Genomic DNA, 24,101 nt, shown 5'->3' on the forward strand with positions numbered 1-24,101 from the left:
TTCAAGATAATCAGAAACACCATGGAGGTAAATGTAACTCTCTAATGAACGATACTACCTTTAATCCACTGACAGAAAATTCTGATGCAAAGAGTCCCTGTAGGTAATCCACAAATTCTCTTTAAACTACGACCAGGAGTTAGACTTGGGAATTGGAATATGCAAAAGCAAAACGTACTATGTTTACGATGAGATGGTGCATTCCAGTGAATCTGGGACTAGAGCTGGGATTAGGACCAGGCTGGGATTCGGCCTTACAAAACCAGAGGCTGGTCTCTGGGAGCGGGAGGGAACACACATTGGTCTGGGAACTTTTCTTGCTTATTAGGTCTTGTTTGGATGCACCATATCAACCTTTATCCATTTGTGTTGGCACGTGGATTGAGGAGGATGCATCCAAACAAGCCCTTACTGTGATCCCAAATTGGGAAGGATCTGGATTTTCTTATGCTATCATTATTGCAAAAACAATGATCTGGAGTCTTCAGAATTTACTTTTCAATTATTAGCTCACATTTGTTAATTGGAAGTTCAGAACCTGAGCAAGTTTCTGTATTCACTTATGACTAATTCTCTAGATCATGCTTGCCTTGTATACCTCTAGTGGTGGCCTTGTTTGGTCTTTGCAGCTCTTGATTGGATTTAAATTGGAACATGTAAATGGTTTGTCATAGTTTTGCTTAACCTAATTATGTTGGGTGGTATGATGCAGTGGATTGACCTAAGAAGTACATATTGATGCATGATTGTGCTGCCTAACAATACTGGGAAGAGCACTAGCTGACACTGGCTAGTACTAGTTAGGCTTGCCTAATAATACTGGGAAGAGCACTAGCTGCCAATGCATGATTCTGCTAGCCAGGCTTGCGGGGAACGGCCAAATCGGCGGTTTCCAGCAAGCCACCCAAATCCTTCAATTTGGGCTTACTGGAGCTTGGCTAGCAGACCATTCAGCCATCCAAACAAGTCCAGGTTGCATTCCACAAACCTGGCTAGGCCTTTATGCAGGCAACCAAACACACTCATAACCTCTTTTGGTTCATTGTTGCTTTTGCGATTATGATTGTAATGCTAATTTCAAGATTTGTAATGCCTGACAATCACTACAAAAAACCTCTTAATCTGTGACGGATTCTTTATGATGGATTTGGAGATCGTCACTAAAATATGAACCACCACTAGTAATACACATCCCACCCCGATGGATATCCAACCCAGGACCCAATACATGTTCGCATATATAAACGAGGCGCATTACCCTAACCCCACCACCCGGCTTCCTCTCTCGGCCCTCCCCCTCCTCTCCACCAGCCGCCGCACCTCCCTATTGCCTCCCTTCTCACCCACGGCACCCCTATCCCAAGGACACCGGCGGCAGCTCGCTGCCACAATCGTCACCCTCACCTCCACCTAACCGGCGAACACCGGTGGCAGCTCCCCACCCTAGTCATCCCTCTCACCCTCACCCAACCAGCGACAACTGCACAAGGTCCCAGTGGCACAAAGGTCGTGGCGTCAGTGGAGGAATTTCAGGCCGTATGTGACGGGGGCGCGTCCAGCATGGTGGAAATCAGGTGTGCAAGTGGCAGATCCAGGCACTGCTTGGGTTCCTCTGCCTTGACACGCACACGACGACGGTGGTTGGATCTCGTGTGCTGGGGCGCTCTGGTGGCTGGATCCCGAGGCTTGGCTTGCTACCTGACGACTGGATCTGAAATGTCGCAAGCTGGGGAGGGGCAAGGTTGACATAAAGTGCATCGAGAACACGATGAACCATCATGTCACCTTCTGCAAGTGTCGCAATGGCACCTATGAGCTCTCGGTGCTTTGCAATGCCAAGGTCGTGCTCATCGTCTTATCCAGCAGGCTTCCTCTACTAGTACGCTAAGAACAGGTGAATCGTCTTATCCAGCAGTGGCTTCCTCTACTAGTATGCAGATAATAATTCTTATCCTTATAGTTTTCTACTTGCTAGAATGTGTTATGCATGAATTTCTGTGAATGTTTAGTTTTTAAAGATCAGAATTTTTGTGAATGGTTACTATATTGCAGATTAGTAGGAGTATTTCTGAATTCATAGTAAGAGTATTTATGAATTGACCAAATTGAGTATCACTGTGTTCTGTGAATGGTTACTACATTGCAGATTAGTATGAGTAGTTTTGAATTGACCAAATTGAGTATCACTGTCTATCAACTATCTGCATTCGCAAGGTATCACTTTTAAATAATCATATATTATTAGTGTGCTGGAAATTTTTGAATAGTATATCTATTACAGGTGTTAACAGTAGCATTTATTTTGAGCAGACATTGAGAAAGCAAGGGTGGAAACTGAGATTTTAGAAAACTCAGTTTGCTAGTTTCTACTTCAACTGGTATGTATTTGTTTGCTACGATAAGTCAAAACTGATGTTTCCTTGGTAAATCATGTATTTCTCTAGCTGCACTGACTATGAGAATGTATTTTCGTGTATATGTGACTTGCATTTATTTCTTTTTCTTAATGAAATAGCTGCCAGACTATTTAATAGATGCACTAGTTTTTTTATAGGAATTAATAGCTTTTTGTGTTGTAATTTATAATTCACCAACCGGTAGTGTTATATTGGCTTGTCATTGCAATATTATTTGTTAAGCTTTCTGAATCTCCATTTGCTTCAACGTTTCTTTTTTCATGCATGGTTTCAGGAAAGGCTTGAGGGCAGTGCAAAATAAGAATTGGTGGATAAACAACATTGGCAAAGTGAAGGAAGGAACATCATTCAAGTTGGCTGCATTGCTTATTGCTGCATGGTGGATAGACAATGTTGCCAGTATGACTTAGTGTTTTTCTAAATTGTGTGTAAATGGCATCTTTGTATCTTTGTATACATAAACAAATTCTTCCAAATGGTTGTAATATCCATGTGAGTGCGATAAGAAATTATTATCATCTTGATATTTGTCATTCAATAAATGGACCACCTTTGATTTTAGTCTCTTAAGAAATGAGCTAATATCTCTTAAAATAAATAAAACATGTGAGCAAGATGGTGACATAAGCATCCATGTCATCATCCATGTAAGCATCCAAAATGATGTGGTATTTCATCCATGACAGTTTAGAATCGTCACAAATATTGGGCTTGGACTGGGCTTTGGGCTGTTCTATGACGGTTTAAGACCGTCATGGATTCTGTTATTCTGTGACGGTTTTGGGAAAACCGTCACTGAGGTTAATCTATGACGCTCAATCCATGACGATATCTAAAACCGTCACAGATACTATATTGTGACGGATTTTTGGTGATCCGTGACGGAAATATTTCGTCATGGATTAGCAGGATTCTTGTAGTGAATGTCAATTTCAACATCGTAGCAGCACTGCAGTGTCAGTGTTTTATTTTTTGTTGTTTTGTTGGGTTCATATAACAACAAAGGTTACGTGAATGGTGTTGAAGCATTTAAGTCCAATGCTAAGCAAAATTGGAAAACCAAATATTTTTTTCCCTTGCCGTGGGCTTTAGCAAGCAAATCCAGAGACCTTTTATGTGCAGTGCCACTGATGTATTGTATTGTGTCGAAACAACAGCTTTCCTCCCCTCTCCTGTCCATCAGTGCTGCTTCCAACCTCCCGGGCAGGCAACGCGTGCAGATACAGCCCTCACCACCTCAGGTGCCATCACTGATCCGATACTATTCAAGCAAGGTAAAAACAACTTTGGTGTCTTAGCTGGTGTACCATTGTTGTGAACGCTAACTGTACCTGCGGCTTTTGCACTTTTTCTAGGGTTGTGCGCTGCCGCTACCACAGCAACCAATTGATCACCACACATGTCAGTATCTGAAACAGGCAAACATCAAATACTACTTGTCCTGGCACTTTTCTATTATGTGCTTTCGAATTGACTAGAACTTTCTGTGAAGTTAGATACAGACTAATTAAATAAGCTGCTATTTTGAAATCTTCAACATTTTCTATTGGCATAGAGGGTCTCCATATCCACTTATTCTATGCACCCTGCGGTTGCTGTTGACACTAGAAAAGAAAGAGCAGTTACTAAGATTTCCTAGATCTAGTTGTTTCCTCAGTAACTAATTGGATTTTGCTCTGAGTTTGATGTGCTGTGTATCAGAATCGTTTATCCAAGCTTTGGAGTTTGATGGCTCATCAGATCTAACATTTACATATATTAATGAATGGCTATGCATGATATAATATCAGTTCAATGGTTCTTGCTTGTATTCTGTCTTGTCCCTTCCATGCAGGAAATCTGAAACTGGAACACTTTTTTTTTGTCCCAGTGTTCTATCTTAGCCCCTGCAAAGGTGCAGTTATGATGTTTGTATATTTGACCAAAAGTTAGTTGGTGACATTCATCCTGTATGTGCTTAATAAACAATGGAGTGAGTGGTGATGGATTTCATTTTGCAATCTTTGAGCTCCTAGTGTTACTAAATTCAGTATTGAACTAGTACCATTAGTATTTATATTTCTTAAAGGTTCATATTTTAAGAAAATTTTGAATAATTAATTTACATTCACATTGTCATATCATCTACATTGTAGGTCAAGTCTGTGGTTGGAGCATCAAACAATTCGGTTAAACAGTTGGCATTGGTGCGTAAAGGTATGAAGACCTGTGTGAAAGCTTCTGATTTGCTAGGTGCAGGGATGGATGACGACAAAGCGTTTGCTATGCTTGAGAAAGGTTTGGATGATGCTTTGAATTCTCTTGCTGTCTATGAAAAGAATCTAGATGATTATACAGGGCCATAGGAGCCGCATCGTATTTTTATTTCCTTTACACTGTTGTGTTTCTTGAAGGCAAGAGCTGAAGGAATTGCAACGTTCTCGTAAGACCCAGAGGACCATGGAGAAGACATGCAAGTAGCTGGAGTTTGCTTATGTCGTACTTGAAGCATTTGTTCTGCTGCTCCTGCTGTTGTTAACATGCAGATATATTTAGCTTAGCATTTTTATCATGGGTTGGTACTCGCATGGAACTGAATGTGAAACTTATTAGGCCATTAATTTCTATCTAAAGTGTTCATGTGAAAGACTTTGCCATAGACCCCGGCAAGGAAGAAACAAGTCGTCGATCGTTGGTGTGCTGTCCTAGAAATGGCTAGAGCCGGGCAAGGCTAAAGTGTTTGCGTGTGTGTTCGTTTGTGCACCAACAACAACATGTTGTTGCTGACCAACTGTGCTGTGCTCCACTCTGTAATCTCAAACCTACGAGCCGTTTCAGGCTAAAATAAAATTGTTTTACAGGTGGGGATCGCCTCCCCCCCGTTGACCCTCAAAAAAAAAAACTTTGCCATAGACACTTCTTTTGTGAGCATCATGATTCATGAGTGATCAAGCACGTGTTAGTACATGATAATCGAATGAGTGCTTTGGTAGGCACATGGACAACCAGTTACCAGTAGATAGACTAGAATCAGGAGAACCATTTTGCTGTTTTTGTTGATTGCCCTCTGTATGGTCCAGCTAATATTTTGCAAGGGTAGCTTACTGTGGGCTGTGGCTTTATGTGATGAGATAGAACAGATCTACTATGTGACAATATTTTGTTTGAATGAGTCTCAAACATTGTTGGATGCTGGTGAAGATTTTTTTTTTAATTTATGATGAAATAATATATGGTTTTGTTATTCTAAAAAAAGTATAAATAAATATAGATGGAAAATGGGCCAATCACATATATGGGCGCCTATCAGCTAGAGCTAATTTGGCCCAGGTGTCTCATTTACGGTATACAATATCTATGATTTTCTTGGTTGATGAATGGGTTTCGAACACCATTTAATCCACCAGGCAGCTTATTTGATGTTAACAAGGAAGAACGTACTTACAGTTTTAAACTTAGTAATACCATGCATTGCTCGTCATATCTGGAAGCTACATTTACTCATATTCAGCATAAGTAAACATATTCTGACGAATGAAACTAAAAATGACAGTTGACAAGCACATGATAGTAAGGCCAAGAAAAAAAAGGAGAGAAAATTATAATTCAGGAATACAAAAGGGAGCAAGCATTCAACTTGAATGCAAAACATCATAAGTTTGGTAAGAAACTGCAGTCCTTCAGACAACTAGCATATGAAGTTAGCTTATTACATGCATGGAAACAATAGCCTTCCAGTGTTAATTGGACTAAAAACACGAGAACAAGCACATCCAAGCACCAAAATATGCATGATCTAATTCTTGCAGATGTATCAAAGTTGGAAGCGATAACATAGTGCATTCTTTGATAGTGCCTTCTTTCATGGCGCCCTCTTTGATAGCACTGGTGTCTCTGAGAAATAGGGAACATAAGGAGTAATAGACCCATAGTCACATCCGACAGTGCAGAGATTATGCAGTTCCTTGCAATCCATATCATATGATACAAGTTTATAGTCCCAGTGCTGCACAAAGTAAATCAAATTGTATTCTGGATGCAAGGTAACCACATGGTAGTCAGAGACAAACTTGCAGCTCCTTTTCCCAAACAGCTCCAAAAAACTCACAGTGTGCTTCAGCTCCCATTCTTCTGCATCATAGTCCTTAAGGACCCAAATTGATAGCTCAGTCATATGGCAAGAGTTGCCATCTGGATGACCACTCACACTGAAGCAATGCAAGAGCCCTTTGGATTGACCCACAAAGATAGGAAAACCACGATTCCCTAGCCAGCAGATGACCCTGCATGTTTCCCCTTTCCCATTAATAGCAGCTATCTGTTCTTGGTCTATAGAAACGGGGCTGACAATCAAATGCAGCACTTTATTGAAAATTGTGCTACGCCTCATGGATTTTATGGTTTTATACAAATTCCATTGATGTTCACGAATCCAGTGATCCCATTTCCTAGTTTCAGACGAATAGGTGTTAACCACGTCCATATACGGAATATTGGTGAACTCAATCAACTGGAAGTGCAGCGAGGCAACTGGGTCAAAAATCAAATAAGCAGAAGTGCGCTCATCATCATCGCTGTCTTCATCCTGGCTCTCTCTCCATGTAAACCATAAGCCGGAGATGGGCACAGGCACAGGCACCCAATGTTCGGTGGCAGGGTTATACACAATATAGCTTCTTGTGACCTTTGTGCACCTAAAGAGAAGAAGACCATTGCAGGAATCTAAGAGGATGAGGCTCCTAATTCCAGGCTGCTTCCTCAGGGATGAGAACAAAGGGTCAACTAGAGAGGCACAAATATACCCGACAGGTTTATGAAATGCCCAGGCACAGATATCCCCGACAGGTTTATGAAATGCCCGTGGGTGTGTTGGACCAAGCTCTCATCCTTGCTGACACATTCACCTCCCTCGTCCTCACCTCCTCCTTCGTCACCACCATCACTGCGTGCTTCATTGCCGTCATCACTACCACTTTCGTCACTGATATCACTGCAACTTTCGTGGCTGTCCTCACAGTCACAGCTGAAGTCATCAACACAGCCATAGAAGAAACCCTCTAACGTCTGGGGCAGCTTCCTGCAGCGGAGGCGGTCGGATATGAGTTCGCACCAGTCCTTGGAGACGCACTTGGATCGGCAGAGGTCCTTGGCGGGGAGGCGCGAGAGGATCTCGACGACGGCGTCGTCGGGGAAGCCCGCCGCCGCGCTCCTCTTGGGGCAACCCGTGCCACCGAGGGAAAGCTGACCAGAGGAGAAAATGTGAGGGGAATTCACACGAAACTAGAGAGGGGGAGTGCAGTGTGAGTAGGGACGCAGGCGAAGCGTACCGGCCGCCGGGCAGGGTCCGAGTCGGCGGCGGCGACCGGTGGGCGGCTCCCTTGCCCCGTCGCCTGTAGCGCCATCCTACCGGCGGGGCGAGACGATCCCGACGGCGGTAGTTGCCTTTGGGATTAGGGACTTCCAGACCCTAGCGGCGCACCTCTCGCCCTTCTGCTTTGGGGAGCCTACCACGATTTGGGGGAAGCGTGAAGTGTGTGAAGTGGGTATGCTTTTTGCAATATGCTGCTGGGCCTGGAATAAGTTCATACAGAGTCTTCAGGCTTCAGCCCAGCTTCAAGAAGCTCAAATGCTCTATCGATTTTTTTTTTTAATCTTTGGAGAAACTAATAATGCTCTATCAATTGCTATCAATTAACAGGAGGCAAGCAATCCAATGCTAAGGCTTTCTAAAGTCTAGACCAGCTTTGGAATGCAAGATTTTTTTTTATGTTTTTTTTTAAAAAAAACTGATTTTAGTGAAATTCCTATACAATTCTTCTAAAATCCTTGGGTTCCAAAGAGACCCTTAATATTGATGATGCGGTACACTACGGGAAACAGTAGATTTGCCTAGAGCTTTAAAGTTTGCCGAGAGCATCCTATCGGGCTCTCGGCAAACACGAAATTTGCCAACAGTCACTCTCGGTGAACAAATACTCTCGGCAAACAGGTCTTTGCCGAGAGCACAACTCTCGGCATAGGCAGACGCTCGGCATAGTGGACTCTTTGCCGAGAGCCTGGTTAGAGCTCTCGGCAAAGAGCTTGACGGGGTTAACACCGTTCCTTCTGCCGAGAGCAACGTTAAACTCTCGGCAAACGTTTTGTCTTTGCCGAGAGCCAGGGCTCAGCTCTCGGCAAAGAGGTGAATTTGCCGAGAGCTAGGGCAAGGGCTCTCGGCAAACTTCCTTTTTTTTGTTTTTGTCTACCAAACTTTTTCTCTGACCTTCTTACACTTAGTGTGACAACATGTCAAAGTATGGATTAGTTTGTACACATTTTGCTATATTTCTTGCTTTTTTTTTGTTTAAGTGAGTTTGTTGAAAAACATTGATAAGAACTTCAAGTGCATGAAATCACGCGTTTCTATGCACGAAATATCGATATTCATGGTACTTACGCTAATTCAAGGCCGTGTGCACGAAGACACCCTAGCTCTCGCACGGCATCACATGTGGAGATGTTCAGGTTTCTGAGGGTCCGATGTGATGCCTTGCACGAAACTTTCTCAAAATTTTACCACAAGCTACACATGACATGTGATGACACCTCATAAAGTTTTGTGATTTTTTGAACTCGTTTGGATTTTCTATAATTTAAAACATATTCCGCACCGTCTCAAAAGTCATGGTTCGGGAATGAAACGTGCGAGAGCTAGGGTGTCTTCGTGCACACGGCCTTGAATTAGCGTAAGTACCATGAATATCGATATTTCGTGCATAGAAACGCGTGATTTCATGCACTTGAAGTTCTTACCAATATTTTTCAACAAACTCACTTAAACAAAAAAAAAGCAAGAAATATAGCAAAATGTGTACAAACTAATCCATACTTTGACATGTTGTCACACTAAGTGTAAGAAGGTCAGAGAAAAAGTTTGGTAGACAAAAACAAAAAAAAGGAAGTTTGTCGAGAGCCCTTGCCCTAGCTCTCGGCAAATTCACCTCTTTGCCGAGAGCTGAGCCCTGGCTCTCGGCAAAGACAAAACGTTTGCCGAGAGCCGCCTTGATCTGGCTCTCGGCAAATCACGGTTCACTTGACCTGCCCAACCACACCCGCTCGCAAACCCCGCACACACACTCACACGCCGCGCCAGCAGCCACCGCCACCCGCCGCGCCGCCACCCGCCGCCCCCTCCCGGCCGCGACCCGCCGCCCTCTGCCTCCGTGCCGGCGGCCTCCACCCGTCTCCCGTCCCGCCACCCACCACCCCCAACTCCGCCCCCACCTCGCCCCCTCCCCGCCGCCACCCTGCCCGCAACCCGCGTCCGGGCCGGCGGCGTCCACCCCGCCGCTCCCCGCTGCCACCCAGCTCGCCCCCTACAGCCCGCCCTCGCCGACCTCCCACCCGCCCCCACCAGCCCCCCACCCGCAGTGCCCAGTGCCCACCGCCAGCCCCCCACCCGAGAGGGAGGAGACAGAAGAGGAAGAGGAAGGGAGGAGCAGGCAGGGGAAGGAGGGAGGAGGAGGAAGAGAGAGGAGGGGCTCCACCGCCGGAGCTGTTCGTCATCGGCGGCCATCCGTGTCGTCGTCGGAGCACCGCGTCGGCCAACTCCACTGCCACCAAGGTAATGGTCAGTAGTGTTAGTACTAGTGTGTGTAGTGTTAGTAGTAGTAGTTAGAGTAGTTAGTAGTTATAGTAGTTATTAGTTTCATTAGTTAATAGTAGTTAGTAGTTAGTAGTTATAGTAGTTTTTAGTTTTATTAGTTAATAGTAGTTAGTAGTTAGTAGTGACTTGATATACATGTGGTGTTAGTGTGTTGATGATGGTGGATGGTGTCGGCCTTCGTGCCTTTTCGGTTGATATGATTTGTGGTTACCGGCCATCGTGTCGTTGCTTTTGCAGGGTTTGGGTTCCTCTCCACGCAGGGGAGGTGCTGCCGAAAATTTGACCTTAAATGTGTGTTTCATTTTGCAGAGAGGTGTGTGCATAGGAGCGGACCCGGAGTGTCTCTGCTACACCTTCGCACTAGGTATACCCTCTCGTCCCGCATCTTCTACTTTACCTGCATTCTTTTTTAGGGTTTAGGGTTTCTTGTCGTAGATCACGTGACCCAGTTAGGCGTCTCCCGTCCGAAATAGGTACGGTTGGAGGTATGCAGATTACTGCATATCTCTCTGACCGTATCAGTTTCGGATTGTCCACGTTCTTTGGACAGCCCGCGTATGCGTAGTAGGGTTAGTTTCCATGGTTTGCTCATATCCGACATAGAGTTTCGGCATCACCTCGACGTTGTTCTTCGGATACACACTCTCCATGGTAGGACGTGTATCTGGAGAACAGCGGGGAGGTGCTGCCGAAATTCTGTCTCGGATCAGAGCAGACTATGGAAACTAACCCTACTACGCATACGCGGGTGGGATTAGGACCTATCCTATCCTATTAGATGTTAGGTACACCTTTTATCTGCAAGTCACATTACTCGTCGCTATATATGTTAGAGGATGGATGATCGTCAGTGGATGTACACGGGCCGTAGAAGTCAGACTGATTTCACCAATGAATGGTTCACGAAGACTGAGGCTTTTTTGGAGAGTGCATTTGGACCGGCTACGAAAGGAAGCAATAGAGTGTTGTGTCCCTGCATGAAATGTGCAAATAGGAGATGGCAAGACAAGATAAGAATGGGTCAACACCTTTTGAAGAATGGATTTATGCCGAACTATACTCGGTGGGTCTACCATGGTGAAGCCCATCGGACAAGAGAGGAGGTCGTCAGACCACGCATCGAGCATGTCGATGATGATGCCGGGGTCGCAGACATGTTAGATGACTATCAGCAGGCACAGTTCTTTGATGGACGTGCAGATGAGGAGACCGAGGAATGTGCAAAGGCGTTCTACAACATGTTGTCTTCAGCACAGAAACCTCTTCACGGTCAAACTGACATTTGTCAGCTCGATGCCATCGGACGCTTGATGGCGTTTAAGTCCGATGCTAACATGAGTCGAGAATTCTTCAATGTAATGCTGACTGTGGTTGGTAGCCTGCTGCCAACTGACCACGTTCTGCCAAAGAACTTGTACGAGTGCCAGAAACTCCTTGCTGGACTTAAGATGCCCTACGAGCAGATACATGTCTGTCCAAAAAGCTGTGTTCTATTTAGGAAAGATTACAAGGATGCAAAATACTGTCCAAAGTGCAACTCCTCCAGATATCTAGAGGCTGACTCTGGGGATGGCCAGAAGAAACAACTTGCGATCCCCGTCAAAGTCCTACATCACCTCCCGTTCGTTCCGAGGATCCAACGGCTATACATGAGCGAGACATATGCGAAACAGATGACGTGGCATAAAGAGGGCAAACGATACAATCCTGATAAGTTGGTGCATCCGGCTGATGGTGAAGCATGGGTCCACTTTGATAAAATTCACCATGACAAAGCAGAAGAGGCTCGTAATGTGCGTGTTGCGCTGGCAACAGATGGGTTCAATCCCTATGGATTGATGGCTGCCCCATACTCATGTTGGCCTGTGTTTGTTATCCCACTCAATCTCCCCCCCCGGTGTCGCCTTCCGACGTGAGCACATATTCTTGTCGTTGATAATTCCTGGGCACCCAGGGAAACATATGGGTGTGTTCATGGAGCCTGTGATTGATGAATTAATCAGTGCTTGGAACGAAGGGGTATGGACATATGATCGGGCTACACCGAAGCCCTTCAAAATGCATGTTTGGTACCAGTACTCCATACATGACTTCCTAGCGTACGGTATATTCTGTGGCTGGTGTGTTCACGGTAAATTCCCATGTCCATTATGCAAGGATCGTGTGAAGTTCATCTGGCTCAACAAGGGTGGCAAGTATTCGTCATTTGACCAACACCGTCAATTCCTCCCTATTGACCATCCATTTCGGCATGACATTAAGAACTTTAGGAAAGGTGTCGTAGTGACAGATCCTCAACCGCAAATGTTCACTGGTGCTGAGGTTTATGATCAGATAGAGGCTCTCATGCTTGAGGAAGGAGTTGATCGTTTCGAAGGGTATAATGAGCATCATATGTGGACTCATAAATCGGGCTTGACGAGGCTCCCCTATTATAAGGATCTTCTTATGCCACATTACATTGATGTAATGCACACTGAAAAGAATGTCGCCGAGGCACTGTGGGCAACCCTGATGGAAACTGAAAAGTCAAAGGACAACCCTAAGGCTAGAGTGGACCTGGCAACGTTATGCGATAGGCCAACTCAAGAGATGCGGCCTCCTGCAAACGGAAAGAATTGGAAACGACCTAAGGCTGATTACGTCTTGACTGCCAAACAAAGGAGGGAAGTCCTTCAATGGATTCAGACGCTAATGTTCCCTGATGGGTATGCAGCGAATGTGAGGAGGGGAGTGAACTTAAGTACTCTAAAAGTCAACGGGATGAAGAGTCATGACTTTCACATATGGATTGAGCGGCTTCTTCCGGCGATGGTTCGAGGCTTTGTCCCTGAGGGTGTATGGATAGTGTTGGCAGAGTTGAGCTTCTTCTTCCGACAGCTTTGTGCTAAGGAAATATCTCGGACCGTGATTAAAGACTTAGAAAAAGCGGCACCTGTCTTGCTTTGTAAGCTAGAGAAGATCTTTCCACCCAGCTTCTTCAATCCGATGCAACATTTGATATTGCACCTTCCGTATGAGGCACGAATGGGGGGGCCTGTGCAGGGCCATTGGTGCTATACAGTCGAGAGAACACTCAAGACTGTTCGCAAAAAATGCAGAAACAAAGGCAAAATTGAGGCTTCCATTGCAAGTGCATTCGTTTTGGAGGAGGTTTCAAACTTCACAACATTGTACTATTCTGAGATGCTTCCAAGCGTGCATAATCCAACCCCTCGTTACAATGAAGACGAAAATGAATCGACCCTAAGCCTTTTCAGAGGGCAACTTGGAAGGGCAAGTGCACCAACCACAAAGAAATTGACGATGAAAGACTGGCGTTGTATCATGCTATATGTCTTGACCAACCTTGACGAGGTGGACCCGTACATTGGGTAAGTTCTTAACAGACTAGTTTCAATAATTCCTTAGAATTCTCCTTCTAACCTCGATTCTCGTTACAGGGAATTTCTTCATCAGTACTGGCAACAAGCAAGGGACCCTACCCCGCAAGAATTAGATACCCTTCTCTCAAAGGGTGCGGGGCCAGGGAGCCCTGATTTCATTGGTTGGTTCAAAACCAAGGTACTGTTGAAAATACCTCTTTTTATTCAGTACCTCGTATGTTCAACTAATAGAGCGATCTATCCTGCTTGAACTTGCAGTCCCGCACCGATGCGTCTATGAGTGATGAGCTCAGACAGGTTGCCGGCGGCCTAGCCTTTAAGGTTAAGTCATATACTAGTTATGATGTCAATGGGTATCGATTTCACACATCATCATATGAGCGAAGTCGGCCCAATCGAAGAACCACAAATAGTGGAGTTTTGACGCCTGGCACTGATGGCCTAGACTATTATGGAAGAGTTGAAGAAATGTTTGAAATTTCATTCTATGGACGCACAAATCTTCGTGCTGTCATATTCAAATGCCATTGGTTTGATCCTACAGTAACAAGAAAGACCCCTCATCTCGGCCTTGTCGAAATTCGACAGGATTCTGCCTATCTAGGAGAAGATGTGTATATTGTGGCGTCACAGGCCACACAGGTTTATTATCTCTCCTATGCTTGCCAAACCAATGTTGATCTCAAGGGTTGGTACATTGTGCACAAGGTATCGCCACATGGCCGACTACCTATACCGAACGATGAAGATTACAACTTCAACCCAAACACGTATGAAGGAGAGTTCTTTCAAGAAGAGGAGCTAGAAGGGAGGTTGGTGACAGACTTAACTGAAGCGATAGGAATGGATGTGGTTGTGGTTGATGATGATGATGCAGCTGATGAGGTGCGAAATGCAAAGGACTTACAAATGCTTGATCGATTACATGAAGGCAATGACAATGACGACACTTCTCCTTCGGATAATGATGATTACTTCGATAATGTTGATAGTGATAATGAGAGTTATGATGGTACATGTAATACTTTCTAATTTTTGTTGTACATGCAGATACTTTATAATTTTGTAATACATGTCATACTTTATTTATTATGAATGTATATCTAATTGCTTCTTTATTCCTTTGAACTGCAGGTCATTGAACAAAGATGGTGGGCGGCCGTCAGAGGAGCGTGGCGTCGCTCTTTCGAAGGACGCGTCCTGTAGTTGAAGAGGACGTTCCGGAGCCGTCTCAGAGGAGGCGTGGACGCAGGAGCCGCCAGCCGGTGCCTCCTCCTCCTGTGACGCCTCCTGTAGAGGAGGAGGAGGAGGACGAGGTGGAGGAGGAGGCAGGTGCTGAGAGGGTCCAGGAGGAGCAGGAGCAGGAGGAGGAGGAGGAGGAGGAGGAGGAGGAGGCAGGGGCAGAGGGCAGGACTGCAGGCAGCACTTCCTCGACTACGTCGAGTGTCTACTTGCGAGGACCCGCGTCCCTCCCTCAGCCACCACACCCAGCCCTACGCGCTGTGATTCGTCCCGAGGGGACTAAGTAAGTTACTTACATACTATTACTACTTCCTATGGTATGTTGATCATGGAGATATAAACTTAAATGTTTTCTTAATGACTTTTACAGGAACTGGACTATTGTGTCAGGGGCACGTGGTGGCACTCGCCATGTCAACAGCATCCTAGGTCTCTTGTGCAGGGAACACTTCCCTGGAATTGTCAAGTTCGCGGGGAAGGAGGAGCCGGCCTACACGTTTGCTCACTACGCGGCCGCCACCGACACGCAAGAAGGCAATGTGGCCAATAAGGTTATCAAGGAGTTCTGGGTAAGTCTTCCTCGCACTACAAGTCTCAATACATTGCATCTTTGGTCTATCATTGCAATAATGCCATGTCTATATGCAGCGCCACTTCAAACTAGAGGATGGAATTGACCAGGACTATGCCGACACCGTGGTTGCCGCGTCTGCAAGGACGCGCGTCAGTGAGATGCACTACGACGTGCGCGTCCAGACCGTCATGAACTACTATGCGACGAGGCTTGGATAGAGGAAGACCAAGGCGGAGGCAAGGGAAATAGATTTGACCCGTGAGGAGTACATGGATGAAGAGGTAGATTCTCATATTGATTCCTTAGCCTTTTATCAGTGCATTGTTTCATATTCTTATATGTAACATACTTGATGTGAAGATGAGGGCCTGGTGGTGCGCTAACTGTCCTGACGCCTGGGAGGCGATGGTGGACAAGTGGCTGGACCCCGTGTTTCGTGAGGCGCACAGGGCGGCCCAGGAAAGGCGTCGACGTATGCCTGGTGTAGCACACCATCAGGGGAACCGCAGCCTCTCTGGATACGCACAAGCATGGGTACGTGGTAATGTTTCAATTCATTCAATTATGCCTCATTTGTAACCCTGTTGCTATCTTTCTCGCAGTCGGCGGCACACGGGGGACAGCCTTGCTCCTTGTTCGCCGCGTATGGCATGTCCCACAAGGGCCCGGCGTCGTCTGACGTCTCCTTCAGCGTGGACGACCCGCCCGAGGCGTACACCAACGCGGGCGTCTACGACAAGGTCACCGCCTACGCGCAGGTGGCAAGGCAGGTCCATGGCCCGGACTACGATCCATCCACCGATGACATTGATGGAGACCTTGTCATGAGGATAGGAGGCGGCAAGAAGCATGGGCGCTACTGGATTGGCAACAGCGTCATCGACAGGTCGACTACTCCCACCCTCTCCCAGATCCGAGCATCGACCACGAGCGTGAGCATCCGCCCACCCGTACGCCCACGACCGGAGCCGGCACAGCACCGGGTCGACGCACTCCAGGTTGTTCATCATTTTTCAATAGTTCTACTTCGCGTTGCTTTTGTTACCTTTGCATTACTCTAACATTTGATTTCCAATGTTGTAGGCTGAGCTCGAAGCATCAAGGGCCGAGCAGCAAAGGATGGCTGAGCGGTTGGAGGCTCAAGAGCGCCAGCGAGAGGCCGACCAGCTTGCCCATCAGCAACAGATGGCAGATATGATAGCGTTCCTACAGTCGGTTGGGGCCCAAACGGGTGTAGCCCTTCCAGCTACGCTACTGGCTCCACGGCCACCCTCTCATGTATTTACTACTCCTATTAATACTCCTGTGAGGAAACTCAATGACACAAGTAAGTTCTAAACTAGTTATTGCCGTCATCTTGTCTAATAAACTATGTTGTCCTTTGTGCAGCCTCCGTCAGCGGGTTCAAACGCGGCACCTGGCATTTCTCCAACACCTGCCATCTCGCCGACACCTCCAGATGATGGCTCTCCTGCGGTACGCGGCCAAGGTGTCCCTCGTATCAATTGGGGGCCTTCACAGTGAGTCAGGTCGACTTAGCTTGAGATGCAGTTAGTTTGGAGTATGTGGACTATGTGGTGATGGATTTATTTTGTTTAAACATGTGAACTTTGTGGAATGTGGTTATTGAACATGTTGGAGTTAGTTTGGATGTATGTGACTTTAGTTTGGAGTATTTGAACTTGTTACGATGGACAAAGTGATGGAAATAATCATTTATGTGGTATATATTGTCATCGATGTCGATTATGTGAGCTATAGGCTCCTGGATGTGAAATATATTATTTTCTGGAAATATATGTGTCATATGATCTTCTCAGTAGAAATTAGATGAAAAAATAGAAAAAAAAATATTTTGGTCCATTTGCCGAGAGCATCTCTCGGCAAAGCTGAAAAAGTGGTCGATTTGCCGAGAGGGACTCTCGGCAAAGCTGAAAAATGGTCGATTTGCCGAGAGCCGGCTCCAGGGCTCTCGGCAAAGAAGCCCACCTGCATGGCCAAAATAACCAGCTTTGCCGAGAGCCCTCTGGAGGCTCTCGGCAAAGAGGTTTCAAAAAAAAAAATTAAATACTTTGCCGAGAGCACTCCTGCCACCCAGGAAAAAATAAATAAATTTCTTTGCCGAGAGCTTGGTCAGGTAGCTCTCGGCAAAGTTGCCGTCAACCGCCAACAGTCGTAACGGCTACTTTTCTTTGCCGAGAGCTCGGTTTGCCTCTCGGCAAACTCTTTGCCGAGAGCCCAATGAATGACTCTCGGCAAAGACCATTTTGCCGATAAGAGATGTGCCGATAGGGCTTTGCCGAGAGTCCCTCTCGGCAAAGGCTTTGCCGAGAGCAGGATTGCCTTTGCCGAGAGTCTGTGGCTCTCGGCAAAGCCTCCGTATGCAGTAGTGGTAGCGTGTTCTGGAAATAAAGTCTTGTGTAGGGACAGCTCAGGAAATTAATTATGTTGCTGCTAATGCATTTTTTTATGCATGTTAATGCAATGTTTGCAAAGTTGCAACGAAGCAGCTGTGCTGGGACGGGAAGTTTTTCTTATATGATCAGATGTGGGCCGTAAGATGACGAACGACGCTTCTCGTCGAAACTCGGCGAACCGGTAGAGAAGCCACTGACTTGCCCTTTCTAGCTTCTGTTACTTACGCCTGACGGAAATGAATGGCACCTGTTCAGAGTGTTGACACCAGTTCATGACTTCCTGTGTATGTTCAATGTTGAGAGCGCAATGAAATAGAGCAGCAAGCTGCAGAGCAGAGAACATTATCTATACGTAATTAGCATAGTACGATGACTCTCGAATGAGAGAGTATGACAAAAGATAAGCTTAGAATGCTTCCACAGGACATACATCCCATTCAAGTAGAACATTATCTTAAGGTTTCAGGCTCTCTGTGAGAGTAGCAGCTAGCTCCCTTAACAAGGCCCAACTGCCGAGCAACTATTTCTGAAAATCTTCGGATGAGTTGCTAGCAGAGCATTCTGCATTTGTACAGACTACAATATTAGCCGTACAGTGTTAAATCCAACTACCCTGCCTTACAAACAGCATCTATGTCTTGTAGCACAACAAGGCTACAAGGAAACATAGAACTGTGATCATAAACAGTGAATTAGAGTTTTAGAAAAGACAGAGTGAATAACATTTATCCGCAGCCTTTAAAAGCATTTGCTAGTTTTGTTTGGAGACTATCAGACTGAACAGGTGGGCTAGTAATAGTATTCAGCCTACCATTGTCATATACCAGTATACCAAGTCTTCAACATGCTATGATCATGTTTGTATACTAAGTTTCAGGAAGCTCTGCTAAGATTTTCTTTCCTGAAGTATTATTATTTGAAATTGCACAGAACATAATGTAGCAACAAATTAAAAATTATGTACATAGTATCCAATGGCAAGAACTCGCCTTTTGCGTGCTTTGTGAACTGGCATCGTTGAAGCAAATCTTTTGATCATCTGATGGCACTGTAGTATCACTATTACTCTTGATAAAAAAATGCAAGTGCTGTATTTCACAGGATCAATAAGGCGTCACCACTTCACCATGATCTTCCCTAACTCAGTCATCTTTCCATTGAGCATCAGAAATATAAGTCCAGAGAGGGTAAAACAGAGTTACCAGAAGGTTCCCAGTAGGGAACAAAAATATATATCCAAATCTTCAGAAGCTAGCAGAAATTTAGAGACAGTACCATTGGCTGTTTATAGCATTAAAGTACGTAATTTTCTCTTTGCCTGAATTTTCATTTGAATCACTTCCAAAGTTCTCAGGTATCATACAGCAGGTCAAATTCTATTGTAGATTGCTGGAAGAAAAAAACAATTGGCTATAGCTATTACTATATAGCTAATATCATCAACTAGGCGGATTTGAGATCAACTAGAGCAATATGTGGAAGCTATATTTATTCATTCAGCATAAATAACTTACATAAGTAATGTAAAGCAAGCCAACATCTATGTTTCATCTAACTTACAGCATTTTATTTCAAGAATACAACAGGCTTGAACAAATCATCATGGGACCAAAAGCAGAAAGGAATACAAGCACTGGCATATGTATGTTATAACTCGGGTGATTTAACCAGGTTGCTACCCGCTCCCAACCTGGAGATCAAATTCTTGTAAAGGACCTGTCGGATCACCAGGTAACACTGTCAACGCTTATTTGAAAGCACTGATGGTTCTGAGAAATAGGAGACGCAAGGAGTAATCACTTCATAGTCATGTCCAAGTGCACATAGAGCATGCACTTCCTTGCTAACCATGTTATAAGATATCAGTCTTTGGTCATGCTGAATAAAGTAAACCAAATTGCGATCCGGATGAATGGCGGCCACACTATAGTTAAACTGGACTAGCCATGTATGCCTTCCAAACAGCTGCAAAGTACTCAGTGTTCTTCATCATCCACTCTTCTTTATCATAATCCTCAAGAACCCAGATGGTGATATGTGTAGAATTGCCTTCTAAATCTTCATTGATGCAGTACAGGCGCCCTTGGGATTGACCAACATATGCAGGCTCCGACCAACGAAAACTGTGACTCTGTGGCCAGCTAATGACCCTGCGTGTCTTCCCTTGACAGTCAACCGCCACGATCAGCTCCTGTTCTTTCTGAATGTGGTAGGCGTCGACGATCAAATGCAGCATGCCGTTAACAAAGGCGCTGCCCAACGTAGACACTATGCTCCGAAAACTAGCCAATTGCTGGTTTTCATCCTCTTTCAATCTCCTCCGCTCACCTGATCTATCAGTCCTCACCCAGTTTCTGACGAGTAGGTGCGTAACCCCACCTCATTCTGAATACTAGCTGTATACTGGACAACTTTGAAGTGTGAGGAGACCGCAGAGTCAAAGATCAGAAATGTGTGCTCACCTATTTCCATATCGCCGTCCTCTTCATCTAAGTCTTCCGTGGGATCCACGTACCAGCCGGAGCTGGGCACGGCCACCCATTCCTCTGTGGCAGGGTTGCACACAACATAGCCCAACGTGTCACGGGCACGGCCAACGGTGTACGGATTCGTGTCACGCCTAAAGAGGAGCAGCCCGTTGCAGGAATGCAGGATCCTGATGTGCCCCATGCCCGGCAGCTCCTTCAGGAAGGAGAAGGAAGGGTCCACGAGAGGCACAGATCACCCTACCAGATCTATGAAATGGCCGTTGTTGCTGCCGCCGTCTCCATCCCCACCATCTGCAGCAGCAGCACTGCCGTCTCCATCCGTTGTTGCAATATGCTTAGTTATTCTCTGAAGAAGAGTGTTGACCAAAAATTTGTAGTCTATTCGAAGCCTTTAGCGAGCAAATGACAGTTATTGACACTAAACATTTTCAAAAATACTTGAATAGAGATCTGAATCTGAATCCCACTTAGGCCACTCCCAATGCTAGAAACTACATGTAGTTTCTATACCTATTAATTTCTATAGACACTATGTATAGAAATTATGCTTCCAATGGATAGTTTCTATACAATAATTTGTTATCCAATCATATTCATTCTCTCTCCATTCTCAACCAATCATATCACTTTATGTCTTGGATTTCGCGTAGACATGGTTTCTAAGTTAGACCCAGTTTCTATGATTTTTGCTCTCTCTTCAATAACTAGCTTGCCACATCAGTAAAATGCTTAGGTGGCACCATAATTAATGTCTATAGAAACTATCGTGGTTTCTGCATTGGGAGTGCCCTTAGTAAAATAGTCCATTAATTGTCGTGAAAGCAAAAGCTCAGTTATTGATTGTACCAAGAAAAACAATTGGCTATAGCTAACTATTAATATAGTTGTTCGTTGGAGTTTATGGAAATGTAAAAATAGTTCTCTCTCAGCATCCAGGCTAGTCCAACATCAAAGAAACTAAATTTCATAGTAATAATTGCTCATTAGTACGGTCACAAAAAAATGTATGTAATCATAAAAGTTCTTGCCAAAAGACCAAATTGTTCAACCTAGGCAACAATATTCATTACTACAACTAGTAGCACAAATAAAGGTACACATCATAAATGTCTCAACAGGCTTGCAATACTGATAAGGCCAGTCTCAATGCATAGTTTTATGGCACAATTATCAAGACTATAAACTAGGTAATCGAGCCATATGAGTTTCATGGGGATGAAACTCCTCTCTTATCTGATGAAACTCCTTCATTTAATGACTCTGCCAAGTCAGCAATTTTATTTATGTGACACCCTATTTAATGTTCATGACACTCTCATAAAACATGCATTGAGACTGACCTAATTAAATAAAAAACATGATAAGGAATACATTCCAGCGAGGACTGAACATTTTATCTGAGTCTACTAGCATTTAAACAAGCTGCTAGCAACTCATACTACTTAGCATACTCTTAGTGCTAACTTGTGAGAGCCGGGGATCCTGAGAAACAGGGAACATAACGAGCAAAACCGAACGGTGTTCTCCATTTTTCGAAAGCGGCAATAACACTCACTTCCTTATGGTCCATGTCGTATGCTACCAGTTTACCGCTGTCGTAATGAAAAAGAAAAACGACATTACGATCTTGATGGATGTCAACCACACTGAAGTTGAAGTCCAAAATGTGGCCACCAGTCAATTTTCCAAATACCTCCAGAGAGCTCACAGTGTTCTTCAACACCCATTCTTGTGTATCATAATCCTGAAGAACCCATATGGACAGTTTGTAGTTCTCTTCAGGAGTATCTAATATTTCCGTTGTCATAAAATGCAGACACCCTTGGGACTGCTCTAAATAACAAGACAAGAGCCCCCTGTCAGCCATACTTGGCACTTCGATCATCCTTCTTGCCTTTCCTTGTACGTCTAGAACAATTATCCGCTTTTGATCCAAGTCCCAAACTAACAAATACAGGAAGCCATTAACAAAGGCACACCGAGGGTCCGTATAAGATATTGTGACATGACGATGCCACCCTGCTGCCAATAGCCCTTGCTCTTCTTGACACTCAATTTGGTTGTGACTCCAGGTCCCAGTTTCAGATGAGTAAGCATGCAGCCCCAGCAACATCTGGTCCTCCCAGGATATCTGGAACTGGACCAAGTGGAAGTGAGAAGATACGGCCGGATCAAACGCCAAAAAGGTATGGTTGAATCGATCAGGAGAGCCAAAAATGGGCACGCACGCCCATTGCTTTGTGGTCGGGTTGCACACGACGATGTCGCCCAATTCGACGCACTGGTGCCCAAAGAGGATAAGACCGTTACAGGAATCCTTGAAGACGAGGTTATGCATCCCAGGCCGTTCTGTCAGGAAGGAGAAGCCAGGGTCGTCAGCGTCATCTAGAGGCACGGACGACGATCCTGCGGTCAGATCTATCAAACCGAAAGTGTAGAGGCCTGTCTCTGGAGTCATTGTCTCTGGAGTCATGATGAAGAGTCCTTGCATGGCGTGGTGGAGCTTCTTACGATGGTTGGGATCAGCTATGAGGTCGCGCCAGGTCCTGGACACGCACTTGAACCGGCAGGCGGACTTGGCAGGGACGCGGGAGAGGATCTCCACCAGGAGGTCGTCGGGGAGGCCGGCCACCGCGCCCGCGGAGCAGTCGTCCATGTCCACGCCACCGACGGCTAGCGAACCATCTGCGAAGTGGAGGATCGAGATGGAAGAAACGTCAGTGATTGCGCCCGCGCGAGACAGGAAATAAACAGCGGCAACTGGGACGCGAAGGGAGCTTACCACAGCCCGCCGGAGATGTCCGGGATCGACGGCGCCCACGCGAGGCGGCGGTGCGGAGGAATCGAAACCGAAGTGGAGGAATTTCTGAACCCTAGAACAGGTCAACAAGACTCTGTGTGTTTTTAGGATCTTCATTCACGGTGTGCGTTCGTGAATATCGGTTTTATTTATGCTGGGCCTTGCGTGTGTGCAAATAAATGGGCCTTGCTTCCTCCTTCAACTTTTACAAAATATCCATTTTTCCACCCTCAATTTTTCAAACCATGTATTTTAAATCTCTCGAGCGGTTTCGAAGCGGTTTTGCTACAGGATGGTTTTGTCTTTTCTTTTTAAATTATTTTGATTGAATCTTTAAAAAATCATAAATCACAAAAAAATCGTAAAATAAAAAAAATCCTATTTTTCAGACTCCACAAGATTATATATACATGGTGAACATATAATATGATATGTTTTAGTGCAACATAATAATTATAGAAGCTGCAAATAATGTATTCTCAAGCATAGTATCTAAATGTGTAGCAAAAGCTATGCACCAAATAATAGACTATTTTTTTTGTCTAAATACATTTTGTTACTTTTATCTAGATATAGTGTATATCTAGTGCATATCAAACATTATGTACATAGAAAAAACAAAAAGACCTATAATTTGGGACCGAGGCAGAGCTATACATAATTATCTAAGAGAACATCTTGCTGAAATCATTGTTTAGTTGTTATCAAGGAAAAAAACAATGGCTCGTTCAATTACCTAGGGCTAGCTCTTGCTGGAATGTGGTGATATAGCAGTGTGTGCCACTGTTGCCAGCGTGTCTCGATCACATAGGCATGAGCAAATTAGGCCAGGTCGGCGCAACCCATTAACCTTACTACTCCATCTGTTCTAAATTTAAAAGTGATACTAACGTTCGCGAAGAGTCAAAGCATATTAAGTTTAACTAAAATCATAGAGAGAATTTTAAAGATTCATGACATTAAATAGATATACAAAAATAAATTTAATAAAGATCTAATAATACTTATTTAGTATATTATTTTATTATATGAATTTGGTCAAACTTGATATATTTTGACTTTCTAAAAAATTTAGAATCAAATACAATTTGGGGTGGAGGGAGTATCCTCAATTTTTGGTCACCGGAGGTGCAGTTCCGATGCGCAGGGGCG

At 44.8% G+C, this 24,101-nt stretch overlaps 3 protein-coding genes and 1 long non-coding RNA gene across 4 annotated transcripts; 2 read left to right on the forward strand and 2 right to left on the reverse strand.

Moving 5' to 3' along the window:
* On the reverse strand, positions 6,876-7,920 carry LOC8063628. The gene is made up of 2 exons (XM_021454424.1): positions 7,724-7,920; positions 6,876-7,637 (listed from the first exon to the last, which is right to left on the reverse strand). The coding sequence occupies exons 1-2, from the start codon at positions 7,796-7,798 to the stop codon at positions 7,179-7,181; spliced, it is 534 nt and encodes a 177-aa protein (XP_021310099.1). The 5' UTR covers positions 7,799-7,920; the 3' UTR covers positions 6,876-7,178.
* Positions 15,513-16,179, forward strand: LOC110432583. The gene is made up of 4 exons (XM_021453330.1): positions 15,513-15,524; positions 15,604-15,777; positions 15,846-16,001; positions 16,078-16,179. Exons 1-4 carry the CDS (start codon positions 15,513-15,515, stop codon positions 16,177-16,179), a joined length of 444 nt encoding a protein of 147 aa, XP_021309005.1.
* Positions 16,206-16,969, forward strand: LOC110433099. The gene is made up of 3 exons (XR_002450494.1): positions 16,206-16,241; positions 16,327-16,548; positions 16,633-16,969. It is a non-coding gene; the product is annotated as an uncharacterized LOC110433099 (long non-coding RNA).
* On the reverse strand, positions 21,420-23,228 carry LOC8075033 (putative F-box protein At3g16210). The gene is made up of 2 exons (XM_021454782.1): positions 22,932-23,228; positions 21,420-22,834 (listed from the first exon to the last, which is right to left on the reverse strand). The coding sequence occupies exon 2, from the start codon at positions 22,803-22,805 to the stop codon at positions 21,609-21,611; it is 1,197 nt and encodes a 398-aa protein (XP_021310457.1). The 5' UTR covers positions 22,806-22,834; positions 22,932-23,228; the 3' UTR covers positions 21,420-21,608.

The sequence above is a fragment of the Sorghum bicolor genome, chromosome 2 (genome assembly GCF_000003195.3).
Source record: "Sorghum bicolor cultivar BTx623 chromosome 2, Sorghum_bicolor_NCBIv3, whole genome shotgun sequence".
NCBI lineage: Eukaryota > Viridiplantae > Streptophyta > Magnoliopsida > Poales > Poaceae > Sorghum > Sorghum bicolor.

Bases quoted from the DNA above. Each gene is read 5' to 3' on its own strand.
- LOC8063628 (XM_021454424.1), bottom strand. From the start codon at position 7,798: ATGGCGCTACAGGCGACGGGGCAAGGGAGCCGCCCACCGGTCGCCGCC. The intron at 7,638-7,723 runs GTACGCTTCGCC...TCCTCTGGTCAG, and splicing joins CGGACCCTGCCCGGCGGCCG to CTTTCCCTCGGTGGCACGGG.
- LOC110432583 (XM_021453330.1), top strand. The intron at 15,778-15,845 runs GTACGTGGTAAT...TCTTTCTCGCAG, and splicing joins CTGGATACGCACAAGCATGG to TCGGCGGCACACGGGGGACA. The intron at 16,002-16,077 runs GTGGCAAGGCAG...TCATGAGGATAG, and splicing joins AGGTCACCGCCTACGCGCAG to GAGGCGGCAAGAAGCATGGG.
- LOC8075033 (XM_021454782.1), bottom strand. From the start codon at position 22,805: ATGGACGACTGCTCCGCGGGCGCGGTGGCCGGCCTCCCCGACGACCTC.